The sequence below is a fragment of the Phalacrocorax carbo genome, chromosome 19, assembly GCF_963921805.1.
Source record: "Phalacrocorax carbo chromosome 19, bPhaCar2.1, whole genome shotgun sequence".
In the NCBI taxonomy this organism is placed as follows: Eukaryota; Metazoa; Chordata; class Aves; order Suliformes; family Phalacrocoracidae; genus Phalacrocorax; species Phalacrocorax carbo.
This window is the reverse complement of record NC_087531.1, coordinates 8,315,638-8,333,684: the sequence shown is the minus strand read 5'-3', so window position 1 is coordinate 8,333,684 and position 18,047 is coordinate 8,315,638. Positions and strand designations below refer to the sequence as shown.

The window sequence follows — 18,047 nt, the reverse complement described above, 5'->3', positions numbered from 1 at the left end:
TCCCAAGGAGAGCCCAGCTCCGCAAAGGGACCAAAGGCTTCCAGAAACAGCCACTTGTACCCACCGCCGCTGACAGCTGATGAACCCGCAACACATCGGGGGCACCCCAGCCCCCCTTAACCCTTTCCCTCCCCAGGAGGAGCTGGGGAGGCTCTAGGGGCATGGCGGAACACGGACAGCCGACACGTTCTGTCCCGGGAGACCCCAGAGTCTCCTTAGAGGCCAACAACCACAACGAACCATGGCGCGGCCACCACTGGGGCTCCCACCGCGCGGCTCCCGTGCCGCCCCGGCACCCCGGCTCCTCCACACTTTTGTACTCCCCGAAACCTTCTCCCCACCAGGTAGGCAACGAGCCCAGCCCTGCAGCCCGGGGACCACTCCTGGGGGCAAGAGCGGAGCTCACCACCGGCCATCGCTCCTGTCTCTCTTTCAGGCTCAGCCAACCTGTGCCCACTGCCCGCGCAGGAGCAGCCCTTCCCCGCAGCCTGGGCACCCCCACCGGCGGTGGCAACCCACGCCCCACAGGCACCACCAGCAGGTACGGCACCCCTCTCTGCTCGGCCACCCCAACACCTTCAGCATCCCCGACCCACGGGCACCTTCAGCCCCCCCCACCACCATCCCCAGCCCCCCGGCAGATATGGCACAGGCCTTCAGCAAGCCTGAGTGAGCATCGCTGCCCTCCCCTGGCTGACGGGAGCCCACCGCATCCAATTTCCAGAGAATTCCCCAAAGGCTTGGGGACATCCCTCCCATTTCACCCTCTCAAACTGAACCTCCTCCCCAGTTTCCAAGCCCACCTTGCCGGCACAGCAGATCACCCCAGAGGCGGGGAGCGCCCCGGCCACAAGCTCCTAACGTACCTGGTGCAGAGACGGGGGCTACAGGCAATGGGGGCTGGCTCAGCAGGTGCCCCTGCAGGGTCCCCGTGGACCAACACGGCTCCCACTCACCCCCACAGGGCTGCAGAGGCCTCCACGGGGCTGCTTCTTCGACCCGCGGGCGTTCCACATGCAGCGCACAACCACCAGCCTGCTTCCACGGGCCACCGCCACGCTCGCCCACGGTGCCGCTTCTCTGCCGGGTGCTGGCCTCTGGGGCCCCGGGGGCTGCGCGACCTGCCTGGCCTGGGCAGCCCCACGCACCCCCCACGGCCAACCCCAACACCACGCCCCCTACCAAGAGCAGAGGAGAGCGGTGGCCCCAGCCTCCCCGGTGCAGCCGCCGTCCAGCTCTGGCCTCCAGCACGCTGAAGGCACGGCTGCACCCTCGGCATGCAACATGCCACCAGGCACCAACGTCCCCACCAGCCCCTCGACTGCCACCCACAACCAAGGTCTTGGGGACCCAGCTGCTGGCCTTGGAGTCTCTGACAAGGAGCTTCTTGAAGAGGCCCTAAGGCTCCTTGGTTGCTCCCTGGATGCGGAGGGGCTCAGCCAGGGAGGGCCCAGCAGCGGCCCCATGCCTGGGGACCCCGGTGGCACCTGCGCAGAGGCTGGAGCGGTGGCCACAGCCTCCCCGATCTCGCCGACGGCCATCCCCGCCTATGAGCACGCCGAGGGGCAGCCAGCACACACCAACATCGCTGTCAGCGGCACCCCCGCGGGGGCACACCCGGGCACCAACATCCCCCTGGGCACCCACGTCCACACCAGCCCCTCTGCTGCTCCCCACAACCAGCCGCTGGGAGACCCGGCCGCTGACCTTGCGCTGCCCGATGAGGTGCCTCTCCACGAGGCCCTCAGGTTCTTTGGCTGCTCCATGGACGAGTCGGGGATCAGCCAGGGAGGGCCCAGCAGCGGCCCCACGCCCGGGGACCCGGGTGCCACCAGCGCAGGCATCCCCCCCTGCGACCTCGCCTCACTCGCTCTGCCCGAGGAGCTGCTCAGCCCTGACTACAGCGTCCCCGAGACCGCCGACGCCACCCTGAGCCTGGAAGAGTTTGTCCAGAGCATCGGGCTGGAGCTGCAGGAGCCGTGGGGGGATGCGGGGAGGGAGCTGCCAGGGCCCCAGCCTGCCATGGCAGGGGCACGGGGCAAGAAGCGGGGGAAGAGCCCCTTGCCAAAGGCCGCCAGCAAGCGCAGGGCTCTGGCAGGCAGCACGCGGGTGGCAGGGCGGGATTAGAGGGGGTGGCATGGCGGGGATTAGATGCAGCGTGGGGCTGAGGTGGAGGGCGGGGGAGTGGGGGTGGTGTTTAGGGGCGGAGGGCGGGGAGGCTGTTGGAGGGTGGGTGGGGTAGGGTAGCTTTGATTTTACCTGTTGCCTTGTGTTTTTTTCCATTAAAAGTTGTTTCTCCAGAACGGCTCTGTGCCTGCGTGGGAGGGGGAGGGAGCACAGGGGCCATGGGGAAATGGCACCCAAGGGGTGCAAAAGCCCCGCTGAGCCCCACATCACAGCCAGCAAGCCCCAAAGGGCACCGAGCCTCCCCCAGGGACGAGTCACCGCCAGCAGAGCAGGCAATGGTGGTGGGGGACTCCCCTGTCCCCTTCCCCAGGGGGGGCGGCCCTTTGGTGGGGGAGCCACGACAGTCGGGGCCCTGCAGGACTCACAGACACGGCCCCACACGGAAAGCAGCACAGAGCCCCTGGGACAAGGGTTCCGTACCACATGGAGGGCTACAGCTTCCCTGAGCCTCACTAGATAAAGAAGAGGGGGAGGGCGAGGGCTCCCCCTCGGCTCCTGGCGGACACCCAGAGCCTCTGCGACAAGGGCAGAGCTCGGGGGCCGGGGAGGGCACACCCCCCCCCAACAGGGCCTGCAAGGCCTTCGTCTTGAGCACGACCGGCGTCCCCTCCAGCAGGGACAGGGCTCGCTGCAAAGGCCCTCAAAGGCCCGCAAGACAATCGCGCCCTTCCTCGGGGCCCACTGTGCGCAGCCCCGAAGCACGCCTTTGCCTCACTGCCGCACCAAAAGGTCCCCAAACGACACCAAGAATGGCGAGGGAGGGAGGTGCAGGCCAGGCAGGGACCCTCCTCCCCTTCTCGGGCTCCGCCGTGGGCAGCTGCAACACCAGGAAGGAGGCGGGGTTGGGAGAGGGGGAACCAGTAAGAATAATGACAAGACATGGCATTGGCCAGAAAGTGCCCCGAAGCTTCGTCCCTCTTTATTGCTGCAACGTGGGCCCAGTGCAGCCAACGGCGACTCTGGGGAGCCGCCTCAGCTTTGCGGGTGGGTCTTGCAGAAGGTGCGGGCTGAGGTCCCGTCAGAGCAGCCCCCGGCACCGGCAGTCGTAGGGGATAAGCCCCTTCCTTCGGGCAGTCCCAGTGATGCCGCTGGGGCGTTAGGAGTCCCGTTGGGGCCTGCACGGGCGCAGTCCCGGTGCCATCAGCATGGCACGGCGCAGCTCCCGGGGATGCTGCCGCTCACCGTCTCATCTCGCACGCTCGCCCGCCCCGAGCATCGTCCTCGCCCCAACACTCCTGTCCCCTGCACCAGCTGCACCGCCACCGCGCGCAGTCTTTGGAATCGGGATCCCTCCAGTCCGAAACACTCTCTCCTAGACCCAAGCCTGCAGCTAGAGGCACTAACAAACTCTGCACATGATAGCCTAGGCCTCTTAAAGCATCGACTGCAAGAAACCAGCAAGACGACTGCTCAAATCTGAGCTGTGTTAGACTTCCTCCTGCCGAGGGAGAAAGGCGTATGCGGGAAGCTGAAGCTATCGGGAGGTGACAGTTGCGTCCACATGGCACACGTTTCAGTGCCACTACGAGAACAGATGAACGAGGTGAAGAGAATGGCCAAAGACACCAGAGAAATGCCCACTGCGCTAGGGACTAAGTGCCTGGGGAAAGTTTTCAGTGCGTTTGGGATTTCCCTGTTGGGGAGGCTAAGTAGCCTCCCTCAGTCTTTGCTAACGGTCATCATCGTAATTGTGGTAGTTTGTATTATTATCAGCTGTATTAAGAGCACGCTACGGAAATCCGTGTCCGCTGTGAAGGAGTCGCTCCCTTAAAAGCTGTCCCTGAGGCTAACGCTGCCCTAAATGCCATGTGTGAAATGGCCACGCCCCCAGTCTGCACCCATGCACTTGACATTCCCCCTTCAAACCCTATCCCTATGGGAGATGGATGTCCCAACACAACCCCAGGATGATGTTCGTATGTTTGCTCGTTGCTACTGTTAGTCACCGTTCGAATGTTGAAGATTGCTGCAGGGTTGATAGTTCGTGGTAGGTCGACTGTTGACTGATTGTGAACGATAACAGCTGAAAGACACTTGAAGAATGATGATCCACGCTGGGTATTAAACTCACCGACGCTTTGCCCCCTTTAAACTCTTGGGAGCAAGAGGTGACTGTACCACCGCTCCAAAGAAACCAGTTGGATCATGACTGTGGTTGCGAGGTGAGCTTGACGTTTGCTCTCTCAAAAGCCAGGGGAGCAACTCTGCTCTCCTTCTTTCTCATTACACGGACCGTTTGCAACTCAACCGCTTCACCATCACTGCGGCCAAGACCATCCCTTCTCCCAGCAGCCCTCCTCCATTCACAACCAGCAAGTCGAGAAGGGCCTCTTTCCCGGGGGGATCCCTGAGGCTGTGTGAAAACGACTTCTCCCCAGCAAAGTCCAGGATTTTTCCAGGCCTGCTCCTCACAGCAGGATGGCATTCCCGGCTGATGCCTGGCAAGTGGAAGCCTGGCTCCCAGGCCACAGATTCCTCCTAATCACCTATAGGCTAACTCCCCGCTGCCGGCATGCCGGCTGGGCCATCGGCAGCACACAGCCACTCCAACAGCTGCCTTGGCTGCCACCCGCCTGGTCCTCCCCCGCAGCCTCCCGACCACAGCACCGCTGACTGCAAGGGCTGCACCATCAAACCCCTCCCTTTCCACCATCCACGTCGGCACCGCCACCTCGCCTGCCCTGCCCACCCCTCCTGAAGAGCCCCTACCCGCCATCCCAGCACTCCGGGCGTGGGGCTCGTTCCACCGGGGACCGCGAATCCCAAGGAGAGCCCAGCTCCGCAAAGGGACCAAAGGCTTCCAGAAACAGCCACTTGTACCCACCGCCGCTGACAGCTGATGAACCCGCAACACATCGGGGGCACCCCAGCCCCCCTTAACCCTTTCCCTCCCCAGGAGGAGCTGGGGAGGCTCTAGGGGCATGGCGGAACACGGACAGCCGACACGTTCTGTCCCGGGAGACCCCAGAGTCTCCTTAGAGGCCAACAACCACAACGAACCATGGCGCGGCCACCACTGGGGCTCCCACCGCGCGGCTCCCGTGCCGCCCCGGCACCCCGGCTCCTCCACACTTTTGTACTCCCCGAAACCTTCTCCCCACCAGGTAGGCAACGAGCCCAGCCCTGCAGCCCGGGGACCGCTCCTGGGGGCAAGAGCGGAGCTCACCACCGGCCATCGCTCCTGTCTCTCTTTCAGGCTCAGCCAACCTGTGCCCACTGCCCGCGCAGGAGCAGCCCTTCCCCGCAGCCTGGGCACCCCCACCGGCGGTGGCAACCCACGCCCCACAGGCACCACCAGCAGGTACGGCACCCCTCTCTGCTCGGCCACCCCAACACCTTCAGCATCCCCGACCCACGGGCACCTTCAGCCCCCCCACCACCATCCCCAGCCCCCCGGCAGATATGGCACAGGCCTTCAGCAAGCCTGAGTGAGCATCGCTGCCCTCCCCTGGCTGACGGGAGCCCACCGCATCCAATTTCCAGAGAATTCCCCAAAGGCTTGGGGACATCCCTCCCATTTCACCCTCTCAAACTGAACCTCCTCCCCAGTTTCCAAGCCCACCTTGCCGGCACAGCAGATCACCCCAGAGGCGGGGAGCGCCCCGGCCACAAGCTCCTAACGTACCTGGTGCAGAGACGGGGGCTACAGGCAATGGGGGCTGGCTCAGCAGGTGCCCCTGCAGGGTCCCCGTGGACCAACACGGCTCCCACTCACCCCCACAGGGCTGCAGAGGCCTCCACGGGGCTGCTTCTTCGACCCGCGGGCGTTCCACATGCGGCGCACAACCACCAGCCTGCTTCCACGGGCCACCGCCACGCTCGCCCACGGTGCCGCTTCTCTGCCGGGTGCTGGCCTCTGGGGCCCCGGGGGCTGCGCGACCTGCCTGGCCTGGGCAGCCCCACGCACCCCCCACGGCCAACCCCAACACCACGCCCCCTACCAAGAGCAGAGGAGAGCGGTGGCCCCAGCCTCCCCGGTGCAGCCGCCGTCCAGCTCTGGCCTCCAGCACGCTGAAGGCACGGCTGCACCCTCGGCATGCAACATGCCACCAGGCACCAACGTCCCCACCAGCCCCTCGACTGCCACCCACAACCAAGGTCTTGGGGACCCAGCTGCTGGCCTTGGAGTCTCTGACAAGGAGCTTCTTGAAGAGGCCCTAAGGCTCCTTGGTTGCTCCCTGGATGCGGAGGGGCTCAGCCAGGGAGGGCCCAGCAGCGGCCCCATGCCTGGGGACCCCGGTGGCACCTGCGCAGAGGCTGGAGCGGTGGCCACAGCCTCCCCGATCTCGCCGACGGCCATCCCCGCCTATGAGCACGCCGAGGGGCAGCCAGCACACACCAACATCGCTGTCAGCGGCACCCCCGCGGGGGCACACCCGGGCACCAACATCCCCCTGGGCACCCACGTCCACACCAGCCCCTCTGCTGCTCCCCACAACCAGCCGCTGGGAGACCCGGCCGCTGACCTTGCGCTGCCCGATGAGGTGCCTCTCCACGAGGCCCTCAGGTTCTTTGGCTGCTCCGTGGACGAGTCGGGGATCAGCCCGGAGGGTCCCAGCAGCGGCCCCACGCCCGGGGACCCTGGTGCCACCAGCGCAGGCATCCCCCCCTGCGACCTCGCCTCACTCGCTCTGCCCGAGGAGCTGCTCAGCCCTGACTACAGCGTCCCCGAGACCGCCGACGCCACCCTGAGCCTGGAAGAGTTTGTCCAGAGCATCGGGCTGGAGCTGCAGGAGCCGTGGGGGGATGCGGGGAGGGAGCTGCCAGGGCCCCAGCCTGCCATGGCAGGGGCACGGGGCAAGAAGCGGGGGAAGAGCCCCTTGCCAAAGGCCGCCAGCAAGCGCAGGGCTCTGGCAGGCAGCACGCGGGTGGCAGGGCGGGATTAGAGGGGGTGGCATGGCGGGGATTAGATGCAGCGTGGGGCTGAGGTGGAGGGCGGGGGAGTGGGGGTGGTGTTTAGGGGCGGAGGGCGGGGAGGCTGTTGGAGGGTGGGTGGGGTAGGGTAGCTTTGATTTTACCTGTTGCCTTGTGTTTTTTTCCATTAAAAGTTGTTTCTCCAGAACGGCTCTGTGCCTGCGTGGGAGGGGGAGGGAGCACAGGGGCCATGGGGAAATGGCACCCAAGGGGTGCAAAAGCCCCGCTGAGCCCCACATCACAGCCAGCAAGCCCCAAAGGGCACCGAGCCTCCCCCAGGGACGAGTCACCGCCAGCAGAGCAGGCAATGGTGGTGGGGGACTCCCCTGTCCCCTTCCCCAGGGGGGGCGGCCCTTTGGTGGGGGAGCCACGACAGTCGGGGCCCTGCAGGACTCACAGACACGGCCCCACACGGACAGCAGCACAGAGCCCCTGGGACAAGGGTTCCGTACCACATGGAGGGCTACAGCTTCCCTGAGCCTCACTAGATAAAGAAGAGGGGGAGGGCGAGGGCTCCCCCTCGGCTCCTGGCGGACACCCAGAGCCTCTGCGACAAGGGCAGAGCTCGGGGGCCGGGGAGGGCACACCCCCCCCCAACAGGGCCTGCAAGGCCTTCGTCTTGAGCACGACCGGCGTCCCCTCCAGCAGGGACAGGGCTCGCTGCAAAGGCCCTCAAAGGCCCGCAAGACAATCGCGCCCTTCCTCGGGGCCCACTGTGCGCAGCCCCGAAGCACACCTTTGCCTCACTGCCGCACCAAAAGGTCCCCAAACGACACCAAGAATGGCGAGGGAGGGAGCTGCAGGCCAGGCAGGGACCCTCCTCCCCTTCTCGGGCTCCGCCATGGGCAGCTGCAACACCAGGAAGGAGGCGGGGTTGGGAGAGGGGGAACCAGTAAGAATAATGACAAGACATGGCATTGGCCAGAAAGTGCCCCGAAGCTTCGTCCCTCTTTATTGCTGCAACGTGGGCCCAGTGCAGCCAACGGCGACTTTGGGGAGCCGCCTCAGCTTTGCGGGTGGGTCTTGCAGAAGGTGCGGGCTGAGGTCCCGTCAGAGCAGCCCCCGGCACCGGCAGTCGTAGGGGATAAGCCCCTTCCTTCGGGCAGTCCCAGTGGTGCCGCTGGGGCGTTAGGAGTCCCGTTGGGGCCTGCACGGGCGCAGTCCCGGTGCCATCAGCATGGCACGGCGCAGCTCCCGGGGATGCTGCCGCTCACCGTCTCATCTCGCACGCTCGCCCGCCCCGAGCATCGTCCTCGCCCCAACACTCCTGTCCCCTGCACCAGCTGCACCGCCACCGCGCGCAGTCTTTGGAATCGGGATCCCTCCAGTCCGAAACACTCTCTCCTAGACCCAAGCCTGCAGCTAGAGGCACTAACAAACTCTGCACATGATAGCCTAGGCCTCTTAAAGCATCGACTGCAAGAAACCAGCAAGACGACTGCTCAAATCTGAGCTGTGTTAGACTTCCTCCTGCCGAGGGAGAAAGGCGTATGCGGGAAGCTGAAGCTATCGGGAGGTGACAGTTGCGTCCACATGGCACACGTTTCAGTGCCACTACGAGAACAGATGAACGAGGTGAAGAGAATGGCCAAAGACACCAGAGAAATGCCCACTGCGCTAGGGACTAAGTGCCTGGGGAAAGTTTTCAGTGCGTTTGGGATTTCCCTGTTGGGGAGGCTAAGTAGCCTCCCTCAGTCTTTGCTAACGGTCATCATCGTAATTGTGGTAGTTTGTATTATTATCAGCTGTATTAAGAGCACGCTACGGAAATCCGTGTCCGCTGTGAAGGAGTCGCTCCCTTAAAAGCTGTCCCTGAGGCTAACGCTGCCCTAAATGCCATGTGTGAAATGGCCACGCCCCCAGTCTGCACCCATGCACTTGACATTCCCCCTTCAAACCCTATCCCTATGGGAGATGGATGTCCCAACACAACCCCAGGATGATGTTCGTATGTTTGCTCGTTGCTACTGTTAGTCACCGTTCGAATGTTGAAGATTGCTGCAGGGTTGATAGTTCGTGGTAGGTCGACTGTTGACTGATTGCGAACGACAACAGCTGAAAGACACTTGAAGAATGATGATCCACGCTGGGTATTAAACTCACCGACGCTTTGCCCCCTTTAAACTCTTGGGAGCAAGAGGTGACTGTACCACCGCTCCAAAGAAACCAGTTGGATCATGACTGTGGTTGCGAGGTGAGCTTGACGTTTGCTCTCTCAAAAGCCAGGGGAGCAACTCTGCTCTCCTTCTTTCTCATTACACGGACCGTTTGCAACTCAACCGCTTCACCATCACTGCGGCCAAGACCATCCCTTCTCCCACCAGCCCTCCTCCATTCACAACCAGCAAGTCGAGGAGGGCCTCTTTCCCGGGGGGATCCCTGAGGCTGTGTGAAAACGACTTCTCCCCAGCAAAGTCCAGGATTTTTCCAGGCCTGCTCCTCACAGCAGGATGGCATTCCCGGCTGATGCCTGGCAAGTGGAAGCCTGGCTCCCAGGCCACAGATTCCTCCTAATCACCTATAGGCTAACTCCCCGCTGCCGGCATGCCGGCTGGGCCATCGGCAGCACACAGCCACTCCAACAGCTGCCTTGGCTGCCACCCGCCTGGTCCTCCCCCGCAGCCTCCCGACCACAGCACCGCTGACTGCAAGGGCTGCACCATCAAACCCCTCCCTTTCCACCATCCACGTCGGCACCGCCACCTCGCCTGCCCTGCCCACCCCTCCTGAAGAGCCCCTACCCGCCATCCCAGCACTCCGGGCGTGGGACTCGTTCCACCGGGGACCGCGAATCCCAAGGAGAGCCCAGCTCCGCAAAGGGACCAAAGGCTTCCAGAAACAGCCACTTGTACCCACCGCCGCTGACAGCTGATGAACCCGCAACACATCGGGGGCACCCCAGCCCCCCTTAACCCTTTCCCTCCCCAGGAGGAGCTGGGGAGGCTCTAGGGGCATGGCGGAACACGGACAGCCGACACGTTCTGTCCCGGGAGACCCCAGAGTCTCCTTAGAGGCCAACAACCACAACGAACCATGGCGCGGCCACCACTGGGGCTCCCACCGCGCGGCTCCCGTGCCGCCCCGGCACCCCGGCTCCTCCACACTTTTGTACTCCCCGAAACCTTCTCCCCACCAGGTAGGCAACGAGCCCAGCCCTGCAGCCCGGGGACCGCTCCTGGGGGCAAGAGCGGAGCTCACCACCGGCCATCGCTCCTGTCTCTCTTTCAGGCTCAGCCAACCTGTGCCCACTGCCCGCGCAGGAGCAGCCCTTCCCCGCAGCCTGGGCACCCCCACCGGCGGTGGCAACCCACGCCCCACAGGCACCACCAGCAGGTACGGCACCCCTCTCTGCTCGGCCACCCCAACACCTTCAGCATCCCCGACCCACGGGCACCTTCAGCCCCCCCACCACCATCCCCAGCCCCCCGGCAGATATGGCACAGGCCTTCAGCAAGCCTGAGTGAGCATCGCTGCCCTCCCCTGGCTGACGGGAGCCCACCGCATCCAATTTCCAGAGAATTCCCCAAAGGCTTGGGGACATCCCTCCCATTTCACCCTCTCAAACTGAACCTCCTCCCCAGTTTCCAAGCCCACCTTGCCGGCACAGCAGATCACCCCAGAGGCGGGGAGCGCCCCGGCCACAAGCTCCTAACGTACCTGGTGCAGAGACGGGGGCTACAGGCAATGGGGGCTGGCTCAGCAGGTGCCCCTGCAGGGTCCCCGTGGACCAACACGGCTCCCACTCACCCCCACAGGGCTGCAGAGGCCTCCACGGGGCTGCTTCTTCGACCCGCGGGCGTTCCACATGCAGCGCACAACCACCAGCCTGCTTCCACGGGCCACCGCCACGCTCGCCCACGGTGCCGCTTCTCTGCCGGGTGCTGGCCTCTGGGGCCCCGGGGGCTGCGCGACCTGCCTGGCCTGGGCAGCCCCACGCACCCCCCACGGCCAACCCCAACACCACGCCCCCTACCAAGAGCAGAGGAGAGTGGTGGCCCCAGCCTCCCCGGTGCAGCCGCCGTCCAGCTCTGGCCTCCAGCACGCTGAAGGCACGGCTGCACCCTCGGCATGCAACATGCCACCAGGCACCAACGTCCCCACCAGCCCCTCTGCTGCCACCCACAACCAAGGTCTTGGGGACCCAGCTGCTGGCCTTGGAGTCTCTGACAAGGAGCTTCTTGAAGAGGCCCTAAGGCTCCTTGGTTGCTCCCTGGATGCGGAGGGGCTCAGCCAGGGAGGGCCCAGCAGCGGCCCCATGCCTGGGGACCCCGGTGGCACCTGCGCAGAGGCTGGAGCGGTGGCCACAGCCTCCCCGATCTCGCCGACGGCCATCCCCGCCTATGAGCACGCCGAGGGGCAGCCAGCACACACCAACATCGCTGTCAGCGGCACCCCCGCGGGGGCACACCCGGGCACCAACATCCCCCTGGGCACCCACGTCCACACCAGCCCCTCTGCTGCTCCCCACAACCAGCCGCTGGGAGACCCGGCCGCTGACCTTGCGCTGCCCGATGAGGTGCCTCTCCACGAGGCCCTCAGGTTCTTTGGCTGCTCCATGGACGAGTCGGGGATCAGCCCGGAGGGTCCCAGCAGCGGCCCCATGCCTGGGGACCCTGGTGCCGCCAGCGCAGGCATCCCCCCCTGCGACCTCGCCTCACTCGCTCTGCCCGAGGAGCTGCTCAGCCCTGACTACAGCGTCCCTGAGACCGCCGACGCCACCCTGAGCCTGGAAGAGTTTGTCCAGAGCATCGGGCTGGAGCTGCAGGAGCCGTGGGGGGATGCGGGGAGGGAGCTGCCAGGGCCCCAGCCTGCCATGGCAGGGGCACGGGGCAAGAAGCGGGGGAAGAGCCCCTTGCCAAAGGCCGCCAGCAAGCGCAGGGCTCTGGCAGGCAGCACGCGGGTGGCAGGGCGGGATTAGAGGGGGTGGCAAGGCGGGGATTAGATGCAGCGTGGGGCTGAGGTGGAGGGCGGGGGAGTGGGGGTGGTGTTTAGGGGCGGAGGGCGGGGAGGCTGTTGGAGGGTGGGTGGGGTAGGGTAGCTTTGATTTTGCCTGTTGCCTTGTGTTTTTTTCCATTAAAAGTTGTTTCTCCAGAACGGCTCTGTGCCTGCGTGGGAGGGGGAGGGAGCACAGGGGCCACGGGGAAATGGCACCCAAGGGGTGCAAAAGCCCCGCTGAGCCCCACATCACAGCCAGCAAGCCCCAAAGGGCACCGAGCCTCCCCCAGGGACGAGTCACCGCCAGCAGAGCAGGCAATGGTGGTGGGGGACTCCCCTGTCCCCTTCCCCAGGGGGGGCGGCCCTTTGGTGGGGGAGCCACGACAGTCGGGGCCCTGCAGGACTCACAGACACGGCCCCACACGGAAAGCAGCACAGAGCCCCTGGGACAAGGGTTCCGTACCACATGGAGGGCTACAGCTTCCCTGAGCCTCACTAGATAAAGAAGAGGGGGAGGGCGAGGGCTCCCCCTCGGCTCCTGGCGGACACCCAGAGCCTCTGCGACAAGGGCAGAGCTCGGGGGCCGGGGAGGGCACACCCCCCCCCAACAGGGCCTGCAAGGCCTTCGTCTTGAGCACGACCGGCGTCCCCTCCAGCAGGGACAGGGCTCGCTGCAAAGGCCCTCAAAGGCCCGCAAGACAATCGCGCCCTTCCTCGGGGCCCACTGTGCGCAGCCCCGAAGCACACCTTTGCCTCACTGCCGCACCAAAAGGTCCCCAAACGACACCAAGAATGGCGAGGGAGGGAGCTGCAGGCCAGGCAGGGACCCTCCTCCCCTTCTCGGGCTCCGCCGTGGGCAGCTGCAACACCGGGAAGGAGGCGGGGTTGGGAGAGGGGGAACTAGTAAGAATAATGACAAGACATGGCATTGGCCAGAAAGTGCCCCGAAGCTTCATCCCTCTTTATTGCTGCAACGTGGGCCCAGTGCAGCCAACGGCGACTTTGGGGAGCCGCCTCAGCTTTGCGGGTGGGTCTTGCAGAAGGTGCGGGCTGAGGTCCCGTCAGAGCAGCCCCCGGCACCGGCAGTCGTAGGGGATAAGCCCCTTCCTTCGGGCAGTCCCAGTGATGCCGCTGGGGCGTTAGGAGTCCCGTTGGGGCCTGCACGGGCGCAGTCCCGGTGCCATCAGCATGGCACGGCGCAGCTCCCGGGGATGCTGCCGCTCACCGTCTCATCTCGCACGCTCGCCCGCCCCGAGCATCGTCCTCGCCCCAACACTCCTGTCCCCTGCACCAGCTGCACCGCCACCGCGCGCAATCTTTGGAATCGGGATCCCTCCAGTCCGAAACACTCTCTCCTAGACCCAAGCCTGCAGCTAGAGGCACTAACAAACTCTGCACATGATAGCCTAGGCCTCTTAAAGCATCGACTGCAAGCAACCAGCAAGACGACTGCTCAAATCTGAGCTGTGTTAGACTTCCTCCTGCCGAGGGAGAAAGGCGTATGCGGGAAGCTGAAGCTATCGGGAGGTGACAGTTGCGTCCACATGGCACACGTTTCAGTGCCACTACGAGAACAGATGAATGAGGTGAAGAGAATGGCCAAAGACACCAGAGAAATGCCCACTGCGCTAGGGACTAAGTGCCTGGGGAAAGTTTTCAGTGCGTTTGGGATTTCCCTGTTGGGGAGGCTAAGTAGCCTCCCTCAGTCTTTGCTAACGGTCATCATCGTAATTGTGGTAGTTTGTATTATTATCAGCTGTATTAAGAGCACGCTACGGAAATCCGTGTCCGCTGTGAAGGAGTCGCTCCCTTAAAAGCTGTCCCTGAGGCTAACGCTGCCCTAAATGCCATGTGTGAAATGGCCACGCCCCCAGTCTGCACCCACGCACTTGACATTCCCCCTTCAAACCCTATCCCTATGGGAGATGGATGTCCCAACACAACCCCAGGATGATGTTCGTATGTTTGCTCGTTGCTACTGTTAGTCACCGTTCGAATGTTGAAGATTGCTGCAGGGTTGATAGTTCGTGGTAGGTCGACTGTTGACTGATTGCGAACGATAACAGCTGAAAGACACTTGAAGAATGATGATCCACGCTGGGTATTAAACTCACCGACGCTTTGCCCCCTTTAAACTCTTGGGAGCAAGAGGTGACTGTACCACCGCTCCAAAGAAACCAGTTGGATCATGACTGTGGTTGCGAGGTGAGCTTGACGTTTGCTCTCTCAAAAGCCAGGGGAGCAACTCTGCTCTCCTTCTTTCTCATTACACGGACCGTTTTCAACTCAACCGCTTCACCATCACTGCGGCCAAGACCATCCCTTCTCCCAGCAGCCCTCCTCCATTCACAACCAGCAAGTCGAGGAGGGCCTCTTTCCCGGGGGGATCCCTGAGGCTGTGTGAAAACGACTTCTCCCCAGCAAAGTCCAGGATTTTTCCAGGCCTGCTCCTCACAGCAGGATGGCATTCCCGGCTGATGCCTGGCAAGTGGAAGCCTGGCTCCCAGGCCACAGATTCCTCCTAATCACCTATAGGCTAACTCCCCGCTGCCGGCATGCCGGCTGGGCCATCGGCAGCACACAGCCACTCCAACAGCTGCCTTGGCTGCCACCCGCCTGGTCCTCCCCCGCAGCCTCCCGACCACAGCACCGCTGACTGCAAGGGCTGCACCATCAAACCCCTCCCTTTCCACCATCCACGTCGGCACCGCCACCTCGCCTGCCCTGCCCACCCCTCCTGAAGAGCCCCTACCCGCCATCCCAGCACTCCAGGCGTGGGACTCGTTCCACCGGGGACCGCGAATCCCAAGGAGAGCCCAGCTCCGCAAAGGGACCAAAGGCTTCCAGAAACAGCCACTTGTACCCACCGCCGCTGACAGCTGATGAACCCGCAACACATCGGGGGCACCCCAGCCCCCCTTAACCCTTTCCCTCCCCAGGAGGAGCTGGGGAGGCTCTAGGGGCATGGCGGAACACGGACAGCCGACACGTTCTGTCCCGGGAGACCCCAGAGTCTCCTTAGAGGCCAACAACCACAACGAACCATGGCGCGGCCACCACTGGGGCTCCCACCGCGCGGCTCCCGTGCCGCCCCGGCACCCCGGCTCCTCCACACTTTTGTACTCCCCGAAACCTTCTCCCCACCAGGTAGGCAACGAGCCCAGCCCTGCAGCCCGGGGACCACTCCTGGGGGCAAGAGCGGAGCTCACCACCGGCCATCGCTCCTGTCTCTCTTTCAGGCTCAGCCAACCTGTGCCCACTGCCCGCGCAGGAGCAGCCCTTCCCCGCAGCCTGGGCACCCCCACCGGCGGTGGCAACCCACGCCCCACAGGCACCACCAGCAGGTACGGCACCCCTCTCTGCTCGGCCACCCCAACACCTTCAGCATCCCCGACCCACGGGCACCTTCAGCCCCCCCACCACCATCCCCAGCCCCCCGGCAGATATGGCACAGGCCTTCAGCAAGCCTGAGTGAGCATCGCTGCCCTCCCCTGGCTGACGGGAGCCCACCACATCCAATTTCCAGAGAATTCCCCAAAGGCTTGGGGACATCCCTCCCATTTCACCCTCTCAAACTGAACCTCCTCCCCAGTTTCCAAGCCCACCTTGCCGGCACAGCAGATCACCCCAGAGGCGGGGAGCGCCCCGGCCACACGCTCCTAACGTACCTGGTGCAGAGACGGGGGCTACAGGCAATGGGGGCTGGCTCAGCAGGTGCCCCTGCAGGGTCCCCGTGGACCAACACGGCTCCCACTCACCCCCACAGGGCTGCAGAGGCCTCCACGGGGCTGCTTCTTCGACCCGCGGGCGTTCCACATGCAGCGCACAACCACCAGCCTGCTTCCACGGGCCACCGCCACGCTCGCCCACGGTGCCGCTTCTCTGCCGGGTGCTGGCCTCTGGGGCCCCGGGGGCTGCGCGACCTGCCTGGCCTGGGCAGCCCCACGCACCCCCCACGGCCAACCCCAACACCACGCCCCCTACCAAGAGCAGAGGAGAGCGGTGGCCCCAGCCTCCCCGGTGCAGCCGCCGTCCAGCTCTGGCCTCCAGCACGCTGAAGGCACGGCTGCACCCTCGGCATGCAACATGCCACCAGGCACCAACGTCCCCACCAGCCCCTCGACTGCCACCCACAACCAAGGTCTTGGGGACCCAGCTGCTGGCCTTGGAGTCTCTGACAAGGAGCTTCTTGAAGAGGCCCTAAGGCTCCTTGGTTGCTCCCTGGATGCGGAGGGGCTCAGCCAGGGAGGGCCCAGCAGCGGCCCCATGCCTGGGGACCCCGGTGGCACCTGCGCAGAGGCTGGAGCGGTGGCCACAGCCTCCCCGATCTCGCCGACGGCCATCCCCGCCTATGAGCACGCCGAGGGGCAGCCAGCACACACCAACATCGCTGTCAGCGGCACCCCCGCGGGGGCACACCCGGGCACCAACATCCCCCTGGGCACCCACGTCCACACCAGCCCCTCTGCTGCTCCCCACAACCAGCCTCTGGGAGACCCGGCCGCTGACCTTGCGCTGCCCGATGAGGTGCCTCTCCACGAGGCCCTCAGGTTCTTTGGCTGCTCCATGGACGAGTCGGGGATCAGCCAGGGAGGTCCCAGCAGCGGCCCCACGCCCGGGGACCCGGGTGCCACCAGCGCAGGCATCCCCCCCTGCGACCTCGCCTCACTCGCTCTGCCCGAGGAGCTGCTCAGCCCTGACTACAGCGTCCCCGAGACCGCCGACGCCACCCTGAGCCTGGAAGAGTTTGTCCAGAGCATCGGGCTGGAGCTGCAGGAGCCGTGGGGGGATGCGGGGAGGGAGCTGCCAGGGCCCCAGCCTGCCATGGCAGGGGCACGGGGCAAGAAGCGGGGGAAGAGCCCCTTGCCAAAGGCCGCCAGCAAGCGCAGGGCTCTGGCAGGCAGCACGCGGGTGGCAGGGCGGGATTAGAGGGGGTGGCATGGCGGGGATTAGATGCAGCGTGGGGCTGAGGTGGAGGGCGGGGGAGTGGGGGTGGTGTTTAGGGGCGGAGGGCGGGGAGGCTGTTGGAGGGTGGGTGGGGTAGGGTAGCTTTGATTTTACCTGTTGCCTTGTGTTTTTTTCCATTAAAAGTTGTTTCTCCAGAACGGCTCTGTGCCTGCGTGGGAGGGGGAGGGAGCACAGGGGCCATGGGGAAATGGCACCCAAGGGGTGCAAAAGCCCCGCTGAGCCCCACATCACAGCCAGCAAGCCCCAAAGGGCACCGAGCCTCCCCCAGGGACGAGTCACCGCCAGCAGAGCAGGCAATGGTGGTGGGGGACTCCCCTGTCCCCTTCCCCAGGGGGGGCGGCCCTTTGGTGGGGGAGCCACGACAGTCGGGGCCCTGCAGGACTCACAGACACGGCCCCACACGGAAAGCAGCACAGAGCCCCTGGGACAAGGGTTCCGTACCACATGGAGGGCTACAGCTTCCCTGAGCCTCGCTAGATAAAGAAGAGGGGGAGGGCGAGGGCTCCCCCTCGGCTCCTGGCGGACACCCAGAGCCTCTGCGACAAGGGCAGAGCTCGGGGGCCGGGGAGGGCACACCCCCCCCCAACAGGGCCTGCAAGGCCTTCGTCTTGAGCACGACCGGCGTCCCCTCCAGCAGGGACAGGGCTCGCTGCAAAGGCCCTCAAAGGCCCGCAAGACAATCGCGCCCTTCCTCGGGGCCCACTGTGCGCAGCCCCGAAGCACACCTTTGCCTCACTGCCGCACCAAAAGGTCCCCAAACGACACCAAGAATGGCGAGGGAGGGAGCTGCAGGCCAGGCAGGGACCCTCCTCCCCTTCTCGGGCTCCGCCGTGGGCAGCTGCAACACCAGGAAGGAGGCGGGGTTGGGAGAGGGGGAACCAGTAAGAATAATGACAAGACATGGCATTGGCCAGAAAGTGCCCCGAAGCTTCGTCCCTCTTTATTGCTGCAACGTGGGCCCAGTGCAGCCAACGGCGACTCTGGGGAGCCGCCTCAGCTTTGCGGGTGGGTCTTGCAGAAGGTGCGGGCTGAGGTCCCGTCAG

General features: G+C 64.7%; 4 protein-coding genes across 4 annotated transcripts; all 4 read left to right on the top strand.

Moving 5' to 3' along the window:
• Positions 1–241: 241 nt before the first annotated feature.
• Positions 242–2,127, top strand: LOC135316462 (proline-rich protein 22-like). The gene is made up of 3 exons (XM_064469917.1): positions 242–344; positions 437–541; positions 965–2,127. Exons 1-3 carry the CDS (start codon positions 242–244, stop codon positions 2,125–2,127), a joined length of 1,371 nt encoding a protein of 456 aa, XP_064325987.1.
• Positions 2,128–5,188: 3,061 nt separating this feature from the next.
• On the top strand, positions 5,189–7,073 carry LOC135316461 (proline-rich protein 22-like). Its single transcript, XM_064469916.1, has 3 exons — positions 5,189–5,291; positions 5,384–5,488; positions 5,911–7,073. Exons 1-3 carry the CDS (start codon positions 5,189–5,191, stop codon positions 7,071–7,073), a joined length of 1,371 nt encoding a protein of 456 aa, XP_064325986.1.
• Positions 7,074–10,134: 3,061 nt separating this feature from the next.
• Positions 10,135–12,019, top strand: LOC135316460 (proline-rich protein 22-like). The gene is made up of 3 exons (XM_064469914.1): positions 10,135–10,237; positions 10,330–10,434; positions 10,857–12,019. The coding sequence occupies exons 1-3, from the start codon at positions 10,135–10,137 to the stop codon at positions 12,017–12,019; spliced, it is 1,371 nt and encodes a 456-aa protein (XP_064325984.1).
• A 3,061-nt stretch (positions 12,020–15,080) lies between these two features.
• Positions 15,081–16,965, top strand: LOC135316459 (proline-rich protein 22-like). The gene is made up of 3 exons (XM_064469913.1): positions 15,081–15,183; positions 15,234–15,380; positions 15,803–16,965. The coding sequence occupies exons 1-3, from the start codon at positions 15,081–15,083 to the stop codon at positions 16,963–16,965; spliced, it is 1,413 nt and encodes a 470-aa protein (XP_064325983.1).
• The last annotated feature ends 1,082 nt before the right edge of the window (positions 16,966–18,047 follow it).